Genomic DNA, 23,260 nt, shown 5'->3' with positions numbered 1-23,260 from the left:
CCCATAGCATTACACTCTTCATTTTTCATAGGTGATTCGAGTTTAAATCACTTCATCAATGCGAACTGTCAAGATGGAGGGAGAAGATGACGCACATATATTTAATGAAATATCTAATTATAAATCCCCACCGTCAAGTATCAGTTTGTTGCTTCACATTCAAGCAACCCAAACCCTAACCCTAACCCTAACCCAAGAGTGCGTACCAAACACGCAATGATTTTCCACAAGCACTCGTCTCCTGAGATTAACATGGTCGTCACAGTAAAACGACTGACCATCTACTTCTGCAAAATATTTTAGGCATTCGCTGCCGCCAACATTAATGCCCGCACAAGGAGTTCTATTACAATCGGAACAAACCCAACTTCCAAAAACAATATCATTTACAGTTGATCATACATTATTATCTCCATAAAAGCCCAGTTAACTCGAGCTTAAACTTAAAAATGCCAAGCAGAGCAAGCAAAAAACATTTCAGAAGGAACTCCAAAGATTCAACTAAATATCATCATATTATCTTAGCCATAGAAATAAAGTGAAAAACTTCTAGCTCGGCCCAGTTCACAATGTTAGCAGCGGTGCAGCAGATCTCCGGAACCGTACGCCTGAGACCTAGTTCAGTTGAATATGATCACAGGCAATAGTTCAGTTGAATATGGCCAAGAACCATGTGCAGTCCATGCATTTCAAGGTCGCTTTTCATCTCTTTTAGAGCAGAGAGTGAAATGATTAGCACCCGGATGAAGCAATAGTGTATATAGAGAACAAAATTATAGTGACCCTGTCATCCCGGGAAAGAGTTCTGATATCTTGTTGAAAACATCCATAACCTGAAATGGAAGACCAAATTCAGATTAAATTTCTGAAGTTTCACATTGCATTGATGATTGTTCCAAAAACATATGTTTAGCCTGATGAGACATAGAGTTGAACTAAAAGATATCATTCACTGAACAACCCCCAGAAGGCACAGTCTACCAGAACAGTAGGACACCACGGTATATATTTTTTAGTGAACCTATTTTCAGTATCAATATCAACTAAAAGAATACATCTAAATAACCCAGACAGAAACAATCAAAACAATGACTTTAGAGATTTTAAAAAGATACTAGAAAATGTAAAAATTTTAACATGACATAATCCAAAGTGACGAGAATACAAGTGACTATGTTAACACTAGCATGAAGGAAAAAGTCGGTCTCAGATCTGATGTCTTTGGACATACCTCCTTATCATTTTGATATTTGACTATACTCATCGGATTCTGTGAACACTGCAAAAGCAACAAAATTATTAAAAAAACTGACAACAGAGGTTGATAAAATACTTCAGTTACTCTAATCCCAGACCATTCATTAACCAGCAACAATGAATATGTCATGGATCAATGGCATAACCGTCAGCTCAAGAGTGGCCAGATTGCAGTAGTGTTATTATGCCCCCATATACAATATTTGATAAATTGATTTTAAATGAGCTTTAACACAAGGAAACAATAATAACAAGAGAAAGCATCATCTATAGATTGAGTTTGATGTTCATAGTAACCAAAATAATGCAGACCCTCACCACTTAGCTTTTGTATGTTCATTCATGTTTTTTACCCCTACCAACGTACTAAGACTGATTATACCATTAATTTGAGGGCAGAAGCTAGAGTATTTACACTGAAAAAGAAAAAATTTCATCATCTTTTAAGTCAAGTCAAGCATGTTAGCAATATGGATTCCGCCAATGCTACTAATAATGGTTTCTGAGATAATTCTTGTAAGTAATTAGAATAATGAATCTGGACCAGAACCAAATCACTAAACATTTTCACCAATGAAATCAGGCCAGTGCTTAGTTTAGAACTTTAAGACAAAACATACTTCCATGATTGCTTGTTGAACTCTCGGATTTTGAAATGCCATAGCAACTTCAGGATTAGCCAATATTTTTGAGATCACTTCTTCAGGGGTAAGCCCAACTTGATCTGAAATGTAAATACCAATATAGCTGATGAAATATTTAAGTATTAATTATTAACCAGGAGCTTAGTATATGTCGAGAGAGAGCGAAAAAAGATGAAGACAATTTGAAATTATGAATGCAATTCCAATTCCAAATTATAAACATGTGTCGTCATCAACATAACCTTAATACCGACCAATTTGGGATCCACTAAAATAATAATCAAAAGTAATTGTAATATTCAGAGTGCAACAACAGCAAACACATTGACATTTATAAATAAGATGAAATCCTTGGTTACAATAAAATTTCTAATCATAAGCAGAGATTATGTCCAAAATCCTCCAACAAATAGAGCAATTCAAAGTAGCTAACACAAAATCTTTTCCAACATACAACCTTTTCAAAGTCATATCTACAGGCAGAACCATAGGCCTCAATGATTATTAACACTCACATCACAAATCCGTATAAAAATTAGTTTCAGCACTACCTCCACCCTCAACCAACAAAAGTCAAGCCTAGCTAACGTGAAAGGTATAATTCATTCAGGGTAATGTTAAAAAATGTAAATGGCAATCAAAATATTGAAAAATGATCTCTTAAATTTAGGAAAGAAATAAAAGTATCTGTTTATATGGTTTCAACGAGCCAACAATAAATTTTGAAACATCAGCCAATCAAATAAGATACAATTTAAGATGCCGAAAACAGTTTAACGGCAATTATTAAAGAGTAGTAAAATTGACTAAATGGATCAGGATAGACACTTATTTGTAACCAAGTGGACCAAATCAACCAGGTATCAGCAAGTCAACTTTCCACAGAACTGAACAATTTAAGACTATGTTTTCACTCATCACCTTTGTTAAACAGTAAAAGTAGTGTTTGCTTAAACACAAGGGACAATCAAAATGAGATGTATCCACATAAAAACACATGGAATACCCAATAGATAGCGAACTCACCAAACTGCTGCTTAACCTCAGGACTGTTCAGGTCAAAATTCTTTAATGTATCCATCACACGGTTGTCCCATTCACTGCTTCCGCCCATATTATTTCTAGAACAGATATCAAGAAATTTAGGATGAGAATTTAGATTCATCATAATCTACTGAGGTCATATGCTTTGCTCATAACAATGAACTTGTCCTTAAAGAGACAGCACTGGACCTAAAGAGGCAGAGGAAGAAAGCGAGTTCAATAATGGAAATCAAACAATTACATAATCAAGTTAATAAGCAAGAACAACATTTTAAACTTCAATATCAGCTTCAAAAGGTCCAACAATATGGTACCAAGAGAATAATGCACAAATCTGAAATCAAGAAACGTCCTGCATTGAACTTAAATACAGATGGAATGCAATAACACATGATACCATAGGCGATCACCAAAAAATTATAGCCACATAGAACAAGGAAAGAAAAATTATGAACACGAAAGAAGGCCTGGCGTATATAGAAAAACAGCGGAATACAAATTCAATATAATGCTAGTCCAGAATCCAAAAGATTAATACAAATGTAGATATGAACATACAAATATTTAGTATGTAAGACACTGCTGCACATTGATGCTGTCCAAAAAACATGACAATAAGACTCATGTTTTAGGATAAATTGCAACTAGCTAACTGTTCCTTTTAAACAAAAAAGGCTTAAGCAGTAAAATGACTACAATCCCACAAAAAATATGATAATATACAGTTGAGCACTAAAAGCGCAACATAAGACAATAAAATAAATCAAAAGAAGAAGAGTTCGAAAGGAGCTCACAGCATGTCTTCGAGTTGTTTACGGTATTCCGGATGTTGCAACATCCCTATCAATCCATAACAATGAAAGATGAATTTTGTAAGCATTTACAATATACACAATATATCTTAAGATTGATTAACTCACACCATGCAACTAGACTATTGCATTTGCCAAAAAAACAAAAAAAGAGTTATCTGCTAAAAGAACAAGAATAATAAAACAAAAACAAAATGGAAACCACCAAGGGAAGCATATTAGGAAGAATTGGAATAGATAATGGGGTAAGTTCCCCCTCTAGTCTTCCCCCTACAACCAAAATACCCTCCCCACCCACCTTGGACGAAGTTTTTACTGCATGTATCCAATCCACCAAGTCAGAAGTACCAGTCATAAGGCTAATGGGAAAAAAAAAATCTCAACTGAATTACACTGAAGACGAAGAATTTCAAAACTTGACCCCTGCCATTTTGTAGCACACACTAACATCAACCATCCTAATTCTTTGCTGACATTCCAATTTTGTGGCCCACTAAATCAAGTATGAGTAGATGGCCCATTTTTTCGTTAGTATAAAACTTGATCTACAAGGGACCAAACTTGATGTAAGCTTTCTCTGAAGCATATTTTGATGGTACAGTCTCCAATAAATTGCACTCCAAACAGTTTTCACACTGAAATTATTATTTATAGATCGAGTGATAGAAGTATTAGTGAATCTCCAAAGAAGTTGATCTTGCCCTCATTTCTCAAGTCTCTACATTCTAGCATTGATGCACAGAGAGAGAACTTCCTAAGTTCTATTTGAGGGTGAGACGGGCTCAGATTCACCAAAAAATTGCAGGGCAAACATAAACAAACAATCAGGTCAGGTTGGGAACCATTGTGTCCACCCTAAACAAAACCTAGAGAGGGATTCTAGATTCTCCACTTACGTTCCAAAATGGCCGCAGGACAGGGAAGGTTCCTAGGTTACCTCCCAAGTAGCACTCACGTGTTTTGAGGGAATGGGAGGAAAAAAAATACAGACACAGATAAATAAATAGATACTTGATATCTGGGAAAAATGTTCAATGAAAGAGATGGTTGGGTTAGGGGTAACAAGAAGGCACGTGGCCCAATGCTGACAACTTACAACTACCGCTCAAGTTGTCAAATTACTTCAAAAGCTTCACTGGTAACTTAACTTGAAAATTAACCAACAATCATAACCAAGTGGGTGGTGGGGGTGCACACATTTCTCTTACATTTGAAGGTAGTAGGATTCCTCATCTCCTCAGGTAAGTGTCTGCAAGGTACAAATTGCAACGTAAGAAATAATAGTAACCAACTCATACATAATCAAACAAGTATTGGAAGAACAAGTAACATCTTTACGGGGCATTAAAGTAGGGGGAAAGAGAGAGAGAGAGAGAGAGAGAGAGAGGAGAGATTAGAAAAGGTCGGCTCATATTTATATCAAAGTGGAAACAATAAGAAGAAGAAGAAGAAGAAACAGTAGTATTGTAGTAGAAACAATAAGATTCATTTGTGAACAGACAAATATAAGGAGAACCGGAGCATCAGCACGAAAAACTACAAATGCTTTATAAAAATGGAAAACTGATCATAGACATATACTGCACAAGGATGGACTCAGCACATGAATCTATTGCCTATGAAGACTGCATGAATCTATTGCCTATGAAGACTGTTTGTGCCTCAAAGCACAGAAAATATGATCTTCAAATCCACGACCCTAATTTCAGTTAGCTCTCACTCTTCAGTAATGACTACAAAGGATTGCTATCACTATCAAATATAGAAAATCAAAAAGAATCGACAATTAATGCTACTAATACTACAAGATAAGTTTTTTATTCTCCTATTCTCCCCTCACTTCCTCTATCTATCAACTCCGAACACTAAGATCTATTCCACCAGCGAGCACCAGCCCAATATAAACTCAACTTGGTGTTGGGGTAGGAAAAAGCAGGGATGAAACTATTTTCCACTGTCGTGGCTCATGCGAGTGACATCATTCTCAGATCAGATAGCATCAGATGGGCAGCTAAGGGGCAGACCCTAGGTTGCCTTGATTTATCTGAACCGTTTTGTGAAACTTTGTCTTGGTCAATTCAATATTCTCTTTTTTTAACTTGGATTAACAAGCACAGAAGTAAACGCTGGCTCATCCCTCATGGTTGAGAATGCTGCAATAATATCCGTCATCAATATCTAGCAATAAACTTACCAGGAATAACAAAAATAGATAAATTTCTTGGGCAGAACAAATTGATTTGACACTGAACTTGAATAAGGAAGATAGGCTCTCGTATCCTTTGTATATTAGTAATGAATACTTGGCCATCATTTTCTTTTCAATTTTACTGGCCCCTACAAGAGTGATACAGGATCTTACTTAAGTGTATTTGAGATGATATGAAGCTAACCAGCAGTTGATTCTTCCATTAACCTACTATTACTACCTGTGCATGATGCAATTCATCTCCGTGAAGAAATTTTGCAAGTTTTCAGTGTGCTCTTTTCTTTTCCATATTTGTCCCTTCATGTCCTTCATCTGCCCATTGATTACTTGTGGAATAGGCTTCATAACTTCATCTTGTGGTTCTTTTCCTGTTTCCCTTCAAGACTATAGAAGATCCAGTTGTGCACAAAACTCAACTCCGAACTCATCTCATTCATCATATCAAACTCAATATAAAGGCTCCTTTTAGATACCAAAGTTGAAGATATCCATGAAGCTAACTTGCTTTGATACCAATATAAATAAGACAACAGCTACTTGATCCCATGAACAGTGAATAGAGTAATTTGTGGATTTCAGACGACCGGACTTAACTCTAACAATGGTATGGGATTCTGAAAGTAAATTATTTATCCTTGGAATCAATGCAACCAACTGACCAAGACTATTATCTTGTGGAAGGAATAAATTAGAAGGAAGGCTGCAAATATAGGTTCCTTGGAATCATACCTGGTGATTAATTGCATCCTACAATCTTAAAACATATTTCTCCAGCTTAGACACGTGTTTAGAAGTTTCAGAATAATCCTAGTCCTATTAAGAATTGTAGCAATGCAAATCCTATAAGTACTTCAAAATGTTAATAGAAAATAAAAACCTTTTAATAAAATCCACGTTTTCCCAGAAATTTGGAAAATTACTTAAAGGTCACAAAACGGTAAAGGTAAACAACTCCCGTGCACAAGGCTCCCATAGTAGGCGGGGTCAGGGACAGGCAGGATGTATGATACCTAAATAGAATAAGACCAACTCTACTTTACGTGGCAAAGTCCTTTTGTCATTCTATGATTAATCCATCATTCAAAATCAGACAAAAACATATCATAATCAGAAAAGCAAAAAAAAAAAAAAAAAAGAGTACGTTAAAATTAGTTACTTTGACATTCAACCCAATAAGTTGACTTGTTTGTTTGAGGCATTTCACACTTTTTATATATATTCTAACACTCCCACTGATGTGTGGGATGGACAACTCCGACGACCCAATGTGTGCACAACAAACGAGGCCAACACTGGGGCAACAACAAGCACATAAAGGCCCACACTAAATGGGAGTTTAAATTGCAGAAGTTAAGGTTAGAACCGAAGACTTCATGCTCCAATACCATGTTAAGAATTAAGATTAGTTACTTTGCCATACGACCCAAAAAGTTAACTTGTTGGTTTGAGGCATTTCACACCTTTTATATATATTCTAACAAGGTAACATAAAAGAAGTGGCATTACGGATAAACCATCTTTTGCACTATTGGATCCTCCATCATTTTCTCCAGAGCTTCAACTGACAAGACAGAACCTGCGTTTACAGTCCACAAAAGCAAGTATAGTTGGATTATTTTTAACATTAGAACACCAGAATTAAAAAAAAATATGGAAGCTAATTAACAGCATCATCAAGGCAGAGTAGAAGTCTACAAAAACTCGGGTGATAAACTCCTAGTTCAGATTAAACTGATGCGACAAGTACCAATAATCATGAGTACTGTAACTAAAAGAACCATCTAACCTCAGGAGCAAAAAACTCAACCTTATATGATAAGACAAAGATGAACTATCTACAAGAACTGATTAGATGGTAAAAAGGCCATTCAGACATATACATATGGATATTCAGATGGACATAAGCATATTCTAATTACAGGAAAGCATACAAAAATCTAGGCAAGCAGTGAACATTATTCATAAGCTCAACCTACGAAGCACCTGCACATGTTTCATAACAACAATCAGAAAACAAAGAGCATAAATAAATGTCGACCAAGATTCTAAACTTGCATTGACAAGCAAATGAAACAACCAGAATAAAAGTGACGAATTTAATGCAGTGGTGCATAGAGTTCTAAAAATTCAAGTAGGAGATATTAAAAGGAGGAGGCCCAAAAAGACATGGATGGAAAAGATTAAAAAAAAAAAAAGGGCATAAAGCCATAAACACTGTAGGATTAGCTGAGAGTGTGGCATTTTATAAGATATGATTCATGTAGCCGACTGCAACATTGTCTGGGATAAAGGCTTATGATAACTATGATGACAACAATGATAATAATGCAATCAATATAAAGGAATTTTTTAGTCAATAAAATGAAATGTAGGCGTAGTTGGCGTCTTACTTACCAGTAGACTGGGAGCCCTCGAAGGCACCTCCGCTCTGCTTAGACACAGATCCATTCTGAGAAGTCACCAGATTACGTTAAAAAAAAATTAAACCCTGCAACTGTGAATCAGAAGTGCCACATATTCTGCAGACAGTGTACTGATTAGGACTTACTTCCCTGGCAGATTGAGTATCCTTTGACGAAGTAGTCTCATCCACATCTTCAACACTTTTAAAAGGACTACTTTGAACAGTTTCTTCAGGAGAAACGTCTACAAAAGCTGCAGACCAAAGGTGCAAGAGAGAATTAAGTAAAAAACATTTCGTGCAAGAGCCCTTCAAATATTTTGGATCGATTTTCCAAGATGACGGAGACATTAGCGAAGATGTAGTTAATAGAATTAAAAACGGGTGGATGAAGTGGAGGAGTGTATCCTGACTTTTATGCGACCGAAGGATTCCTTATAGGTTGAAGGAAATATTCTATAGGTCGGCTATATGACCAGAGATGATGTACGGTTCTGAGTGTTGGGCTATTAAGAGAATATATCAAAGAAATACATGAAACAGAAATGTGAATGTTTTGTTCCATGTGTGGCCACACAGAGGAAAACAAGATAAGAAATGAGATTATTAGATCTAAGATAGGAGGAGCAGCAATGGAAGATAAGTTGCGACAAAACCTTTTAAGATGGTTTGGGCATGTACAACATAGAGATAATGACGCAACGATGAGGAGAATCAAGAGAATTTGCATAGGAGAGAGTAGGAAGCAAAGAGGAAGACCTTAAAAGACATGATTTGAAGTAGTCAAAAATTATATTTCAATAAGAGTTGATAAGAGTATGAATATACACGATGGATTCTGTTGATTTTCTCATTTATTCATGTAGGTGACCCCAAACTTTTGGCATAAAGGCTCAGATGATGAAGAGTCCTACAAATCCAACATGCACGAATAACCAAAAAGTAGATGCATAGAAGTCGTCGTGTATTTACTTTCTAACAAGTAGCAAACTTGTGAGGCAATAACAATCATCTCCATGTACGACAGTGCAGGAGGCAATTCCTGTTTTGAGTGAGGGGTACACACAGACACACACACATCATACATGTAGTTGTTATGAGCATGTGAGAATGATTATACTCTCACCATAAATGTACGTATATACACCAAAATAGAAGCAGTAATTTACCTAGTTACTCTCAATTTGAAGAACTGAAATTTTAAGCATTATGTTAGGTATTTTCAGAGAGGCACCACAAATTTGGAATCACGAACATTAGCATGGCTGAATAGTCAATATTCTATGTGTGACATATACGGCTCCTAATGTGAGAACAATACAGACTTTTGATGTGTAACCTCCAGAAGGACCACGTTAGAATTGGCAACAAAACCCACTTTTGTATAACTCGAATTTCGCATCTTGGCACCTGAATGAATTCGTCATTAATGAGCAATGCAGTGAGCCCAATATCTCAACCACTAATTCTACTTTCAAGAATACTCGCCATAAAAAAGTATTAGCCTTCCCATCTTGAACACGTCAGACTCATTTCAGCATTAGAAAGAAAGCTTCGTCAAGATGGACAGAAGTGTACTACTAGAGGGGCAAGTGGTTATGTATATACACATGATTACAGAATCAATTTCTTGAAAAAGGTTGCACACGTGCTCACATAAGTCTCAACTCTCAAATAGCCATATTATGTGACAAAAAGTTACAATTTAAAGAGATGATCTAATCTCATAAATACCCGCTTTGACACATCATGTATGAGGATCCAAGAAAAATTTAGAAAAAGATTTCCAAATTTAAATTGAGAGAAATAATTCTGCATTTGGGTTCATTCTCCAAAGGGCATCAGATCCCCCCCCCCCCCCACCCCACCCCGCGCAAACTTACAAGATCAGACAAAAATTTAGATTGTTTAACATTTAACCCTAAAACGTTAATCTAAATATAATTAAAATGAATTTCTAACAAATTCCAAAGTAAAGGAATTGAGAGATGGATGATACTACCAAAATACTAAACATGAAGATCCAACATGCTAAGGGGCATCAAATTCGATCATCATTACTAGTAATAAAGCCACAATTTACACTTAAATTATGCATGCATAGTGAAAGAAACATAAGACATAAACAGCACATGTTCCAGAAATGTAAGAGGTCCCTCATTACCATAATTCTTTTGTTCCTTCTTTGCTGCTGATTCAACTTTCCTCGTTTCATCTTTCCCTTGTTCATCTTTCCTTTCTTCTTTGACTTCAATCGTTGGAACTGCTTCCACTTTTGTTGCAGGAATATCCATCATAAGTGCAGGTTGGGAAGCAGGCGGAGAAGGTGATGTGGTAGGCATTGCAAATGGAAAAGGCGAACTCGAAGGAAATCCAGCACTGTCAAATGGACTATTTTGTGGGTTGATTTGGCCCATCAAAGTTTTCATAGCTTGCTGCATAGCATATTTCTAAAAGAAGAAATAGACAATTGGATAAAAACACTGTTAGTTCCCCGACAGCTTTCTTGCACATCTACAGACAAGTAAACATGCCAAATCATTATGTCCTGATAGAGGGAGAATAAATTTATGGTACAAATTCTTCTCTTTTCTATGGACATAAAAACGTACCAATGCAGCCATGTATTCGTGTTTGTATATATCTCAAAAGAAAAAGAAATAATAACCATAATCTCAAATACTTGGGGAAGGCTACATTATTCCTCAAAAAAATATATCTGAACTGGAACTCCTTATCAAGAATTTACTATCACCAATCAATCATATCCAAGTATACACCCTCAACTGATCCTTTGCATCCATATCGTTCAGCAATTATATCTTCTTCACATGAGTGTGGCAACTGATAATAAAATGGTATCTCCTTCAGCAAAGACACTTACTACCACACAACCCTAAGTAGTAAAATTGTCCCTTATAGTTTAATCAGGATTTTATTCCAGTACCATAGTTCAATTGTCTCTCTCTCTCTCTCTCTCTCCCCCCCTCTCTCTCTCTAAGAAGTCTCAATCTAATTTTTTTTTCTCCATTGTTCATACTCTAGCCATGGATCTCTTTCTTTTTTCTATTGGTCTTCCAGAGAACCCTGGATCTAAATGTTGTTTTCTCTCTGCATCCCTCTCGCTCTAATTTCCCATTTATCCTCAATCACTTCTTTTTATTATTATTTTGATAAGTCGTGGGGTTACGAGAAAATCGTTTAAAATGGTATGGACATGTTCAACATAGAAATAGTTGTGCGACGGTGAGGAGGAACAACAGAAATTGTATAGGAGAGTGTAGAAGCAACAAGGAGGACCTAAAAGAAATGGTTGGAATTAATAAGAAATTATGTGAAGTTAATAAGAGAGGATGAATGTATGATCCATGATAGAAATGAATAGAGAAAATGAATACAAGTGGTGGATTCCTGTTGATATTCTCATAAACTCATGTAGTCAACACCAAACTTTTGGGATAAAGGCTTTGATAATGATAAGTCGTGGGATTGTATCCTTAATTTCTCATCCCTCACTTAGATCTGTCTCACCTCTTATGGCAAACCATAAGTGGCAGCAGCAGCATATTGAAAAAGGTTTTGGTCGTCGATAAATGGCATGGAAGCTACTTGGGGTTTTACAGTGGTTTAGGCATACGCAGCTTGCCATCTCCCCCACCCCCTTTTCCCAAAGCCCCTCTCTTTATTTGTTGGTTTATTTTTAGATTTACTGATATTGTGATAAAGACCCCTCCCAAGCCAGTGTTTCATGGACGTTGGAGAGCCCAGGCCCATACCCATGGACCGATTGTAGTTCAATAGGCCTCCACAATCAAGGCCCAATCCATATCATGTGAAAACCCATTGGACATGTTAAGGAGTGGCATGTGCCCTCCTTATAAATTGCACTTAACTCCCCCATCTCTCTGATGTGGGAGTTCCTATCAAATAAGTTCAGGGATAATTGGCTCTCTATGACTAGGTTTTGTTCGTCAAGAGATTGTAAAAAAAACACCACTGTTCAAACGAAAAAGTAGTTAAAAGGGAAGAAAGAAAGAAAACTAAGCATTCTTCTGTCTCACTACATCTTACTCCTCTCTCAACTGTTTTATTGTATACTTTGCAGATAATGAAACAGTGAGAAACTATAAGTAAAAGATAGTCCAAGATATTGATAAGTGATAACTGAATACAACAGCATTTACATGCATCTGTTTTCTCCTGCAAATGCACACACATTAAATCAAAACATCTTTTAACCTTTATAAATGTGGTTTACTAGATGCAATTAGATTGATAAATTATTCATGGGGGATAATAAGCAGAAGTAACTTGCTGAAAGCTTTACTCAAGCATTCATGAGGTAAATTCACTTCAAGTCATAAGAGAATAAAACCACACAAAAAAAATGGCAGTTCTGGATACCAGTGATAAAATAAATTTCCTGTGATTGATAAAGGGATGCACCAACCACATGATGAATGGAAATTAATTTTCAATATGACTTCTCTGATCAAGCAACATGTCAAATTGAATCTTCACTCAGAACCAAGTTGATGATTCCTAAAACAAAAATGCAAAAGATCCCCATTGTTTGATGTTTTGATGTTATGATGCTAATTAGCAATGGGAATAAGACAGTAATTGAATTCACATAGGCAATACACTTACATAGTTGAAGAATAGCACTCACCTTTAAGTTTGCAGCAACCTGTCATTTTAACCAAAAATCATTCAATCTAACCGAGAGAGAGAGAGAAAAGAGAAAAAAAAAAAAACAAAAAAACTCCAGAAGACATCTGCTTGATAAAAGAATACGACAAAATAACTTGAATTGCATCCTTGTCCTCACCCATGAAAACAGTGCTGATAACCCAACACCAACTCCAATCCAGAAAAGAGGTGAACCCCTACAAGCATAATCCAAAAATTTTAAAACATGAATATACAGGAAAATGGGAGGGCAAAAGAACCAAAGTAGAATAAACTCCTACAAAATTGTGGATCGTGATTAACTATATCAAACCTTTTCATGAAAACTATTGTACAGTTCACACTCTGTGACTCTATCAACGAGATTATCCAGTAATAGACCTTTCACTAGAAAAGACAAAAGTACTACAATTGAAGAGAATAATTCAATTACATGTTTGAAGCTGGGGGAGGCAGTGGCTGCGGGATAACACCAATTGAAGAGGTCTCTTGACTACTCGAAGAAGAAATGCTAGCGAAACTTTTAGCACCTAATTCCCTCAGAACTGTATCACAAAATAGGATCAAGAACAGTCACAACTCACAAACATAAAAGCGAAATAAGAAGAAAATGATCATACTACGGAAACTAAGAGCAATCCCACTCCCACAAGGAAAAGATTGATAAAACTGAACTCAAAGTAGAGTCTCTGAAAACTTTTCACTTATATTTCTAGTTCTTTTAATTTCATAGAATTCTCCTTAAAAAATCAGCCAAGTATTTCAGTAAATCATCATTTTTACAGGCCCACAACTCTTCTTTCTTTCATTCAGGTGGTTCAGCTCAAAAAGCGGGATCAAGAGATCAATCAAAGAACTATTGGAGGGTTTAGGGTTCATGTAAGCAGTTCTAAAAGGCCAAACCCATTAACGTGTTTCTTCTGTATAATTCCTATGCATTTTTCAGGTTTGCACTTTTACCTTTTCTTACCGCAAAGTTAACAGTGAATTCTCAGTTCACGAGATTATCCAACAGGACCAACACCAGTTGTTTTTCAAACTTAAAGAATTAGGCATTCTTTTACTGATAATATAACCCAGACTTCAGAAGTTACTTTGTCAATATATAGCAGAAATTGAAATGTACGAGCATCTTCAGGTGTGATATATCAAATTCAGTAGAAATTAGCAAATAATCACTGTCCAGGTTGAATTATATGCTTCTCATAGCATCTTTTAGTTTATGCTTCAGTTAATTCTTCAATTCAAGAAATTCTTAACGTGAAATGGAATTACCATCCCGGGAAGTTCTTGGAGCGCCTGCAGTGCTCCAGCGGAATCTATGAGAGTGAGCAAGAGCAGAGACGGAAATCCTGCAACAGCGAGGAACAGTCCGGGTACTTCGAACCGAGGAGATGCGAGAACCAACTGGGAAGATTCTGGGACTAAGGGTTTCTCCAGTAGGGTTTTTCAAGGAAGTGAATCCCAACACCAGCTTCGGAGAAGAAGTGGAAACCAGAGACATATTGAACGTCTCCATTATTCAACAATCAATAGAGGAATCCAAAATTATATTATCGACTATGGAGTCTCAGAATGTATAAGCACAGACAAAAGTGCTTCGCTGAGTGGTCGCTGCTGCCTGCTAGAGAATGGAAGGGTGCTTCGCTCATGTACGGATGTATAACAAAAGTTATTTTGGACTGTATGATAAAATTTATTTTGTATAAATTTATTCAAAAGAGATTAAATTTTTTATTTTAAATTAGATTTGTTAAAATTATGGCTTAATAAATATTTAGATATTATTTTTTTCTATATTTTCACAATGAAGATGTTAAACTATCCCAACTATCCCACATCAATATCGGATGTTCAAATCAAGTGATTTATAAGAAAAATAAGAAATTCAATTCTCTATCACACTAAGAGGTATTTTCTTAGGCTTAAGTACCATTAGGTAAGGCATGAACTGGTGAACCTAAAGTGGGAGGAAAATAATTTCTTTTTTTATAAGAATACTATATCTATATTTAAATAAAAGGCATTTGTAACCGTCCATAATTAGATTTTTCAAACTACAAAACAAGACACCAATATAAATTTCAATTAAAATACACTCGCATGGCCAAAGATTACAATCACAATTAAATGAATTGTGCCTAGTTAGATTGAAAATGTTGTTTTAAATTGAATCCATTCAAAATTTGTAATGGGTTTTGATGCAAGAGGCAAGTCTGGTTCCATGAAGGATTCAAATTCATCAAGACATTTAGTGTGAACGTTGGTGTGGACTTTCTATTAAAGATCATTTGTGGCGTGCTTCCAAGAGCATGGATGGAGGTGAAAACTGTGGCAATTAACATGATTTCAATTATTTAACTAGTGGAGTAATTAGTGGCCAAGATATTAGCCACGGTTGCAATAAGGTGGGACTTTGAGAGTCCTACATAAAGTAGTTTTATTTTCCATTACAATCACCTTATTTTGATATGAGAAAATTACTTTGTGATAGGAGAGATTCCTAGGAGTGATTCCATACCCTTTTGAAAGTGATTCTCATATTGTTTCCTACTATCAATTTCACTTTGTTATTATTTGTATCATTGTTCCTAGCAAATCAATCCAGTTGTGATAACAGGATTTTGTTTGCATCAGGTTTAACCTAATTAAATTATATAATGTCACTGAATAAATAAATGAGATAAATCTTAATTAAATATGATAATTTCTCAAAAAATAAGATAAATATAAGAGATAAAATTTGTGTCAAACTTATATTTTTTTAACCTTATGTTCTCAAGCCTACTCATATAAATAGGCATTATTGCATTAGCTAAAACAATAATAAGGAGAAGAAGTGAACTTTTCATAAGCTTGCTCTAAATCCTTAAATGGAAAGAGGCGTCACCTTGAAGTACAAGGAGTTATCATCATCAAGTGGGAGCACTAGGGGGAGTGTCAAAATGAAGAGGCTCTGATTGAGTAAGTTTCTTCCATTTGGTCAAGTCATCTCTTCGTAGTCTCCAATTCAAATCAATATGAAAGTCTTTGCAACCTTTCAAATCAATGTTGCAGGATGTCTCCATCAACCTCTCAAATCAAGTCAATGACATTCCAAATCAAATAAAAAGTCTCCAAATCGATATCATCCATCTAAGTAATACTAAAGATTAGGATTCTATGTCTATGGGAACTGTTCACTCCATGTACCAGTAATCTTTATGTTTTCCACGACACCAAATCAAGGCCTTCAAGACACTAAAAACATCGACTTCAAGTGCTTATTTGGTTTAGCGTATCACATTCTCCCATAAAATAATGTCAATGTGCATATCATTGAACCATTTAAATAATCTCTCATAAATAAATCAAAGTCAAATTGCATATATCATCCAAATCAAATGAGATGGAAGAAACACATTCCGAAGTTATAGATGAAAGATTAAAGTCTGAATCAAATTCCATAATTTCATCCAACAAAACATGGAATGATTACACTTTTGTTTATAGTCAAAACACCTATGGTGATTCCATGGTAAAATAATTTGTGTATTACCTAAAATGAACTGCATTTAAATGGTACAATGACATGCATGTTGGATCCATTCATAGCTTGAATAATTAGTCTCTTAGAATTGTCTAGTGTCATCAAGCGTTGGAGAAATCTCGTCCTTAATTACAAAGAACAAATTATTGAGGCTTCATCAATTGATATGTGTGTGCAACCAATGCATTAGAGGGTATCATACAACTTTCAAGCTAACATGTCTCACTTTTTTGAGGAACTTTCAACCTGCACACACCACCTTGAAACCCAAATTATAGTGTATGGGAGGGAGCTATCTGCTAAGAGATCCATACAAAAAGGACTCCACTAAAAAAGTCAACCTATTGAGTGTTGAAGAAACCATGACAGTAACAATCATGCCTACAAATATGTCAACAAAAAATCACAATCTAAGTCCAAATCTTCTAAAGATTGAAGTCGTGAGAAGAAATATTCATTATTGAACTCTAGTATGCCTGGAATCTTAGATCAATTCCTTAAACTCAAGTTAGTTGGTCTTCCAAATTAAAAACATCCTCAAGAAGCTGGACATGAAGACCATCCAAGTATTGTAAGTATCATCAAATTATTGATCATACAGTTGAGAAATAATTTGTTCTAAAGCATTGCATTGTTCAAATGGCCATATAAAATATAATCCAACTCGATCAAATTGATAGTGCTGAAACTAACTGTAATATGATGCATTTGGAGCATTCAATCCAATATTGTTGTCTACAAAAACGCACTTCAAGTCTTCTTTCAAAGAAACGGCTTATGCCCCTGAGTAATACTTGTTGAGATAATCTACCACAAAAAATTGATTAAATATTACCACGAAATTCTTCAAATAAGAACAAATTGAATCAAGTTTGGGAAGATGGTTGAGTCACAAACTAGGTAGCTCTCTTTAAGACGATTTTATGACTCTACCTCTGAATTTTATGCTAGCGGTATACAGCAATGTCGTCCCTAATATAAAACAACCAAGATCCTCTGTAAGTATTCTTTACACACAAGAACACCAAGAATTGTAATACTCGTTTCTGTCTTTTTCAAATTATATTTCTCATAGAGATTTGTCATTCTATTTATAATACTTAAAAAACACGTCTTTTCACCAAGAATAGAACAGTGCGACTCCTTTAATCGACGTATCGTTTAGTTTAAATAAATACTAAAAAAACATTTTACAATTTTAATAAAATAAAAAAAATTAAAAAGAGAGAAAAATAATAAGTTGTGAAGAAATCAAAGGCTCAGAGGCCTGTCTTTTGATATAGTAGGATTTGAACTTGGGTGTACGGTACGATTCCCAAAACTTTAACCACAGCCCTATCCTTCAATTTATGTTTAAAATATGCATCAAAATTCTTTTAAGACCTAGTTTGGTAAAGCTTTTTCAATGTAACAGATATGCCAACAGAAATGGTGGTAGCAAAAATGCTGGACAATTTTAGTAGCAGATATGCTGCTTGAATGCTTTGGTAGTGTTTGGTTGAGCTTTTACTGGTAACATGTATTCTGTGTAGCATATTGTGATAAATTACGTGCAGGGTATTATGTATCCTAGTTGTAATAGAGAAATATAGTTGTATTCAAACATAAAAGTTAATTTATAAATTAATATAATAAATTAAAATAAATTAAATATACTTAATTTATTATAAATTAAAAAATTAATTAAAGTTTCAATAACAATTAATTAATTTATTAAATGAGAAGTAGTTTAATAAAACTAGGTCGTCAATAACACGTTTCTTACTATAACGATATGAGGGTATAACTGGAATAAAATTAATTTGATGGGGACAAAATAGAGAAAAGCTTGTGAACTGCTGGTGAAATTGTTAAAAAATTTAGCATTTGAGATGTTACGGGATCGTTTGGCAAACAATTTTGTCAGTAGCGTATATACTAACAGATATTGTGGTAGCAGATATGCTGGACAATAATGGTAGCAGATATGCTGGTTAAATGGTTTGTGCTGTTTGGTTCAACTTTTGTTGGTAACATATATGCTAGGTAATATTCTGAGGCAAATTACATGCAGGAGTATTAGGCATTTTAGTTATAGCGTATGAATATAAATGACAGAAAATAGAATAATTAATTTATAAAACCAAGATAATTAATTTAACTATTATAAATAGTTAAATAGAAGAGTTTCATAATATTCCATCTTACAAAAATAAAAAAATTCAAATAAGTCCATACATTTTTTATAAATGAAAAATAAATGTGCATCAATAAAAAGCCAGGGGTAGTTTAGGGTATTCAATAAATAACTAGGGACAAATTGGGTGGTAAATTCGAAATGGTCCCAAAATTGTATCAAAAGAGACCATTTTCAAAAGACAATATTATTGTTTCAAAATTGTCTCGGTTTTAGGGCCGTAAAATGACCGTTTGGTTGCAACAGACAATATATTGTCTTGAGTAGCATATATTGTCTTCATAATGGTCTGTCAAACGGGCCTGTAGTATAAATTAATGCTACATAAAAATCTATTGGATTATGTGCTCGGAAATTGTTGTTTGGATGACTACCAACATTTATATTAGCAAGTAGTATAAAATGCTAGTAAAAAAACTATTCCAAACGGGGCCTAAATATATATAAAACATCAACAATACTATATTCCCCAAAATATGACCCCTAAAAAGACCCACAAATTTATGTGGAATTAAAATAGCCATTGATTATAAACACACATGTAGAGCCCACTTAACACCCAATATTCCATATTAATTGGGACCCCTAAATCTGTGACATTAAACCATTGATTATAAATACACATGTATGTCTCATTTAACATCCAACATTCCACATTAATTGGGGTCATATTTTAGGAGTCTCAAGCATTTTCTCAAATACAATTATTGCACTTGATGACAAAATACCCATAGGTCTCATTATTTCAATCAAACTAGGTATAAACCCGTGCTATGATATGAAAAACGTGTGTGATATGAAAAATGATAAAAATAAAAATAGAAGATTAATTGATATGGATACTAAATAAGTTGTTTTTTTAACATTAAGTTCAAGTCGAGCAAATATTTGTCAGTTCATATTGGATTGATATCCTTGAGGGAGTTAGGGATTGATTATATTTGGACTCGAAATCAATATGACAAAAATGTAGAATTTAGCGTAAATTGTAGACTTTCAATTTTCATATTCAGCAAGCTCAACAAAGATTCTCACTAAATGAGTAACTAAACTACCTACCCAAGTATGGCGCCCTCCAGGCGTTGGTTTTGTGAAAATTAATTTTGATGTAGCGGTGCAAGTTAAGGAGCAACGTACTGAGTTTGGCTGTATTATTAGGGATGAAGCTGGGTTCCTAATGGAGGCAAGTGCAGAGTCTCGACTAGTGGCCCTTAATCCTTTATTGGCAGAAACTTCCTCCGCATTTTTTGCCTTACAATTCGCTAAAGATATGGGCTTTTATGATATACTCTTAGAAGGAGACAGTCTTTTGCTTATTAACGCTATAAATGAGAAGACAACTTCTGAAAATATGTCAAACTGGGGGTCCTCGATTCAGGAGATCAAACTCTTATTGCTACACTTTTCCTCGTGGGATGCTCTTCATGTTCGTAGGGAGTCCAACATGGTGGCTCATCTCATGGCTAAAAGAGGCCTTGAATCCCCAGGGTTCCAAACTTGGATTGAAGAAACTCCACCAAAGCTGACTTCCATTATCACAAAGGAGATGCGGATCGAGTAAAAGCTTTTCTGGGGTCTTGGCAGTGATGTTCTGTAGTTTTTGTTAATTCTATCTATTTTGGTTCCCTGGCCCTACTGTTTTGGGGTCTTGTTCCTAGTTAGTTGTTGTTTTTCAATGCTTTCGTCTACCTACGGGTAGAGAAATTCACCACTTTAAGTGGTTGTGTATTGGTTCCTTTTCTAATACATAGTAGGTTTGTGATCTCTTCTTTCAAAAAAAACTACCTGCCCAACATTGACGAACCCCAAGCTATGAAGAATTCCATTAGTGCCAAATACCAACCTTAGGAACGTAATTTTGTCTTAAGACCTCAGGTGCCATATAGTATGGACACCCCACAATCTCTGAGATTTTCTCGCCTTCTACAAAGGATCCCATAAACCCAATTCAATAACATAATCCTAAAAACCAATAAAACATTCATTCTCATTTTTGTATAAATACATACAACATTCATTCTCAGTGCTGAGATGGACTCATGTCGGATGTGTATGGCAGAAACTTAAACCAAGAATATGCTAATCAAACAACAAAAGAAGAAAATAACTAAGATACCAACTTCAACATTGTCTTTCATTGGCTCCTTGCTTGGGAAGATTTATGCACGGAAGCGCTTTTACAGGTCACTTGAAAGCAAATCAGTTTTTGATGAATTGTACTTAGAAACCAAGGAGAAGAAAGGAGTAGGCAACTAAAGACATGGAGCCTCCTCAATAGTAGTCTTATCATGCCCCGATCCTCGAAGTGTGAAGAAAAGGACAAAGACACCACAACCAACACACCAAACACAACCACGTGCATCTCACGTGTTACATCCCAAATCAACCTATAATTTTTCCAAAAATTTCGACAGTATCTCCTCATAAATTGGGGAAACCAACCTGTAAACAGATCACACACAAAGACAAACACTTCTAATACCATCAAAATCAACCGACCCGTAGATCCACCGTCAAACACATACCTCATCATCATCATCCAACACACAGTATTCATGGCCCATCACTCCCGGCCAATAAAACAACACCATACATCAATCCAGCCATAACCGTAGTACATCAATGTACTTAAACAACTAAAACATGCCAACATCACGCCACATATATATATATATCCACACACACGTGTCAAATAAACACAAAAGTCCAGGTCACCTCCGTCACGCGTCCTCCTACAGATCTGTAGCCTGTGCACTAGATCCTGTCTCACCTATGGAGAGAAAAATAGATAGGGTGAGCAGAAGGCTCAGTAGGGACGAAACATAAGAGCACAAGTAAAGAATAATAAGGTTGGAGAAGAAACAATGTTTAATCAATGCAACAAAATGCAGTGCAAACTAATGCACCCAATCAACCCAACCGAACCTCCATACCCGCCCTATGGTGATAAGCTGACGAGAATCCACCGCACTACCTCTCTCTCTAGCATCCAATCAATACCAACATCAAATACCAGTCATCCAACATCGTAAATCACAAACCACTAGAGAGAAAGTTGGCACACATGTGGTCGCAACCACTCATTGGTGGCCCCACAGTGATATCTTAGCCTGCCACGCCTGGCCTCGCATCAAATAACTAGCCAACGTGCAGTAATAAATACCGTAACGGGAATTCTATGGACTAGGACCATCACAAGGCTTGTAATACCCTGAACTTCATTTCTTTTAGAAATTAGGTATGACAAACACGTGTTGAGTATGTATATGTATATAAAATCATTAGAAATTAATACCGAGTGATTTGGGGGGTGTATGGGTGGTTTTAAAACTGAAAAATTTGACTACAGGGGTAGCAGTCCGGACAGCTTTTAAAAGCCGTCCGGACAGATATAGAAGAAATTGATACAGATGAAATTTTAGCATAAGTGTCTGGACACCTCCTTAAATTTTTCACCCTAGAAGTTGTTTTAAACACCCATTTTCGCGATTCTTTCAAAATAACCGACCAAAACAAACCCTAAACCTCATTTTCTCTCAAATTTCCTCCCTCCCATCAATCTAAGATCATCAACCAAGGTAAGATTTCTCTCTTTCAAGTTGGATTCCTAACTTCTCTCTCTAGCTTACATATTCTTAAATCTCTCTCTTTGTTATAATCTTTCAAGGTTTGAACCCAAACTCAAATCCATGGGTTCCTACATCATTTGAGGCCTAAAGGAAGCTTGAATCCCTTCCCTCTACTTGTTTCTACAACCTTGGTAAATTTTCTTAAACCTAAAAGCTAGTATTTAAAGATTGGGTGATTTGAGATTCTAGGGTTTTATGGGTTTTGTAGATTTGGGGAAAATTCTTTAAATTAGATGAAATTAGTGATTTAATAGGTTGGTTTAGACTTGTTTATGGTTGTATTGCTAGATTCTAGTGTGGATTGGAGTAGCAAGCTTGAGTAGGTGAAGTTCAAGAATTTAGGAAGTTTTGGGTAAGAGAAGGTAATGAGTTCTTGATTTATTGGATTAATGTGTGTTAGATATGTGCAATTGAAGTTGTTTGTATATTGATTGGAGGATGGGTTTATCGAATAATAGGTTGGTTGAGGCCGGGAAAAAGTCAAGGTTGAGTATTGATTTACATAGCTAATTTTTGGAGTGCAAGGTAGGGAAATTCCATCCTTTGTTATTCTCTTCAAATATGTCTTCCTATTGAGAACATTTATTCTTCCCCATTGTTCATTATGATGCGTTCTCGCCTTAATTTGTGCCTAAGGGAGAATAAGCCCATTTTGTGATATCTTTATTGTATGATTTGAATTATATTGCATACCTTACGTGTTCAATCTTCCATTGAGCATGAATTACTCTTGAACATGCATCATGTAGTAGTATATGTATATATGTAGGTTGTAGGTTTACCCTATTGCATAACCATGTTGGACATGCATTGTAATTGCATGGAAGATGTCGGGTATGGACCCGTATATCTCCTAGTTGTGATTGA

The 23,260-nt window shown here is 35.5% G+C and overlaps 1 protein-coding gene across 1 annotated transcript; it reads right to left on the bottom strand.

Moving 5' to 3' along the window:
* Positions 1-297: 297 nt before the first annotated feature.
* On the bottom strand, positions 298-14,709 carry LOC120013384 (protein TIC 40, chloroplastic-like). The gene is made up of 14 exons (XM_038865174.1): positions 14,335-14,709; positions 13,493-13,604; positions 13,199-13,256; positions 13,040-13,057; positions 10,532-10,817; positions 8,515-8,621; positions 8,361-8,415; positions 7,473-7,542; positions 4,966-5,006; positions 3,740-3,785; positions 2,928-3,022; positions 1,878-1,981; positions 1,232-1,279; positions 298-833 (listed from the first exon to the last, which is right to left on the bottom strand). The coding sequence occupies exons 1-14, from the start codon at positions 14,576-14,578 to the stop codon at positions 774-776; spliced, it is 1,344 nt and encodes a 447-aa protein (XP_038721102.1). The 5' UTR covers positions 14,579-14,709; the 3' UTR covers positions 298-773.
* Positions 14,710-23,260: the final 8,551 nt, after the last annotated feature.

The sequence above is a fragment of the Tripterygium wilfordii genome, chromosome 13 (assembly GCF_013401445.1).
Source record: "Tripterygium wilfordii isolate XIE 37 chromosome 13, ASM1340144v1, whole genome shotgun sequence".
In the NCBI taxonomy this organism is placed as follows: domain Eukaryota; kingdom Viridiplantae; phylum Streptophyta; class Magnoliopsida; order Celastrales; family Celastraceae; genus Tripterygium; species Tripterygium wilfordii.
The sequence above is the reverse complement of the archived record's forward strand: the minus strand, read 5'-3'. Positions and strand labels throughout refer to the sequence as shown.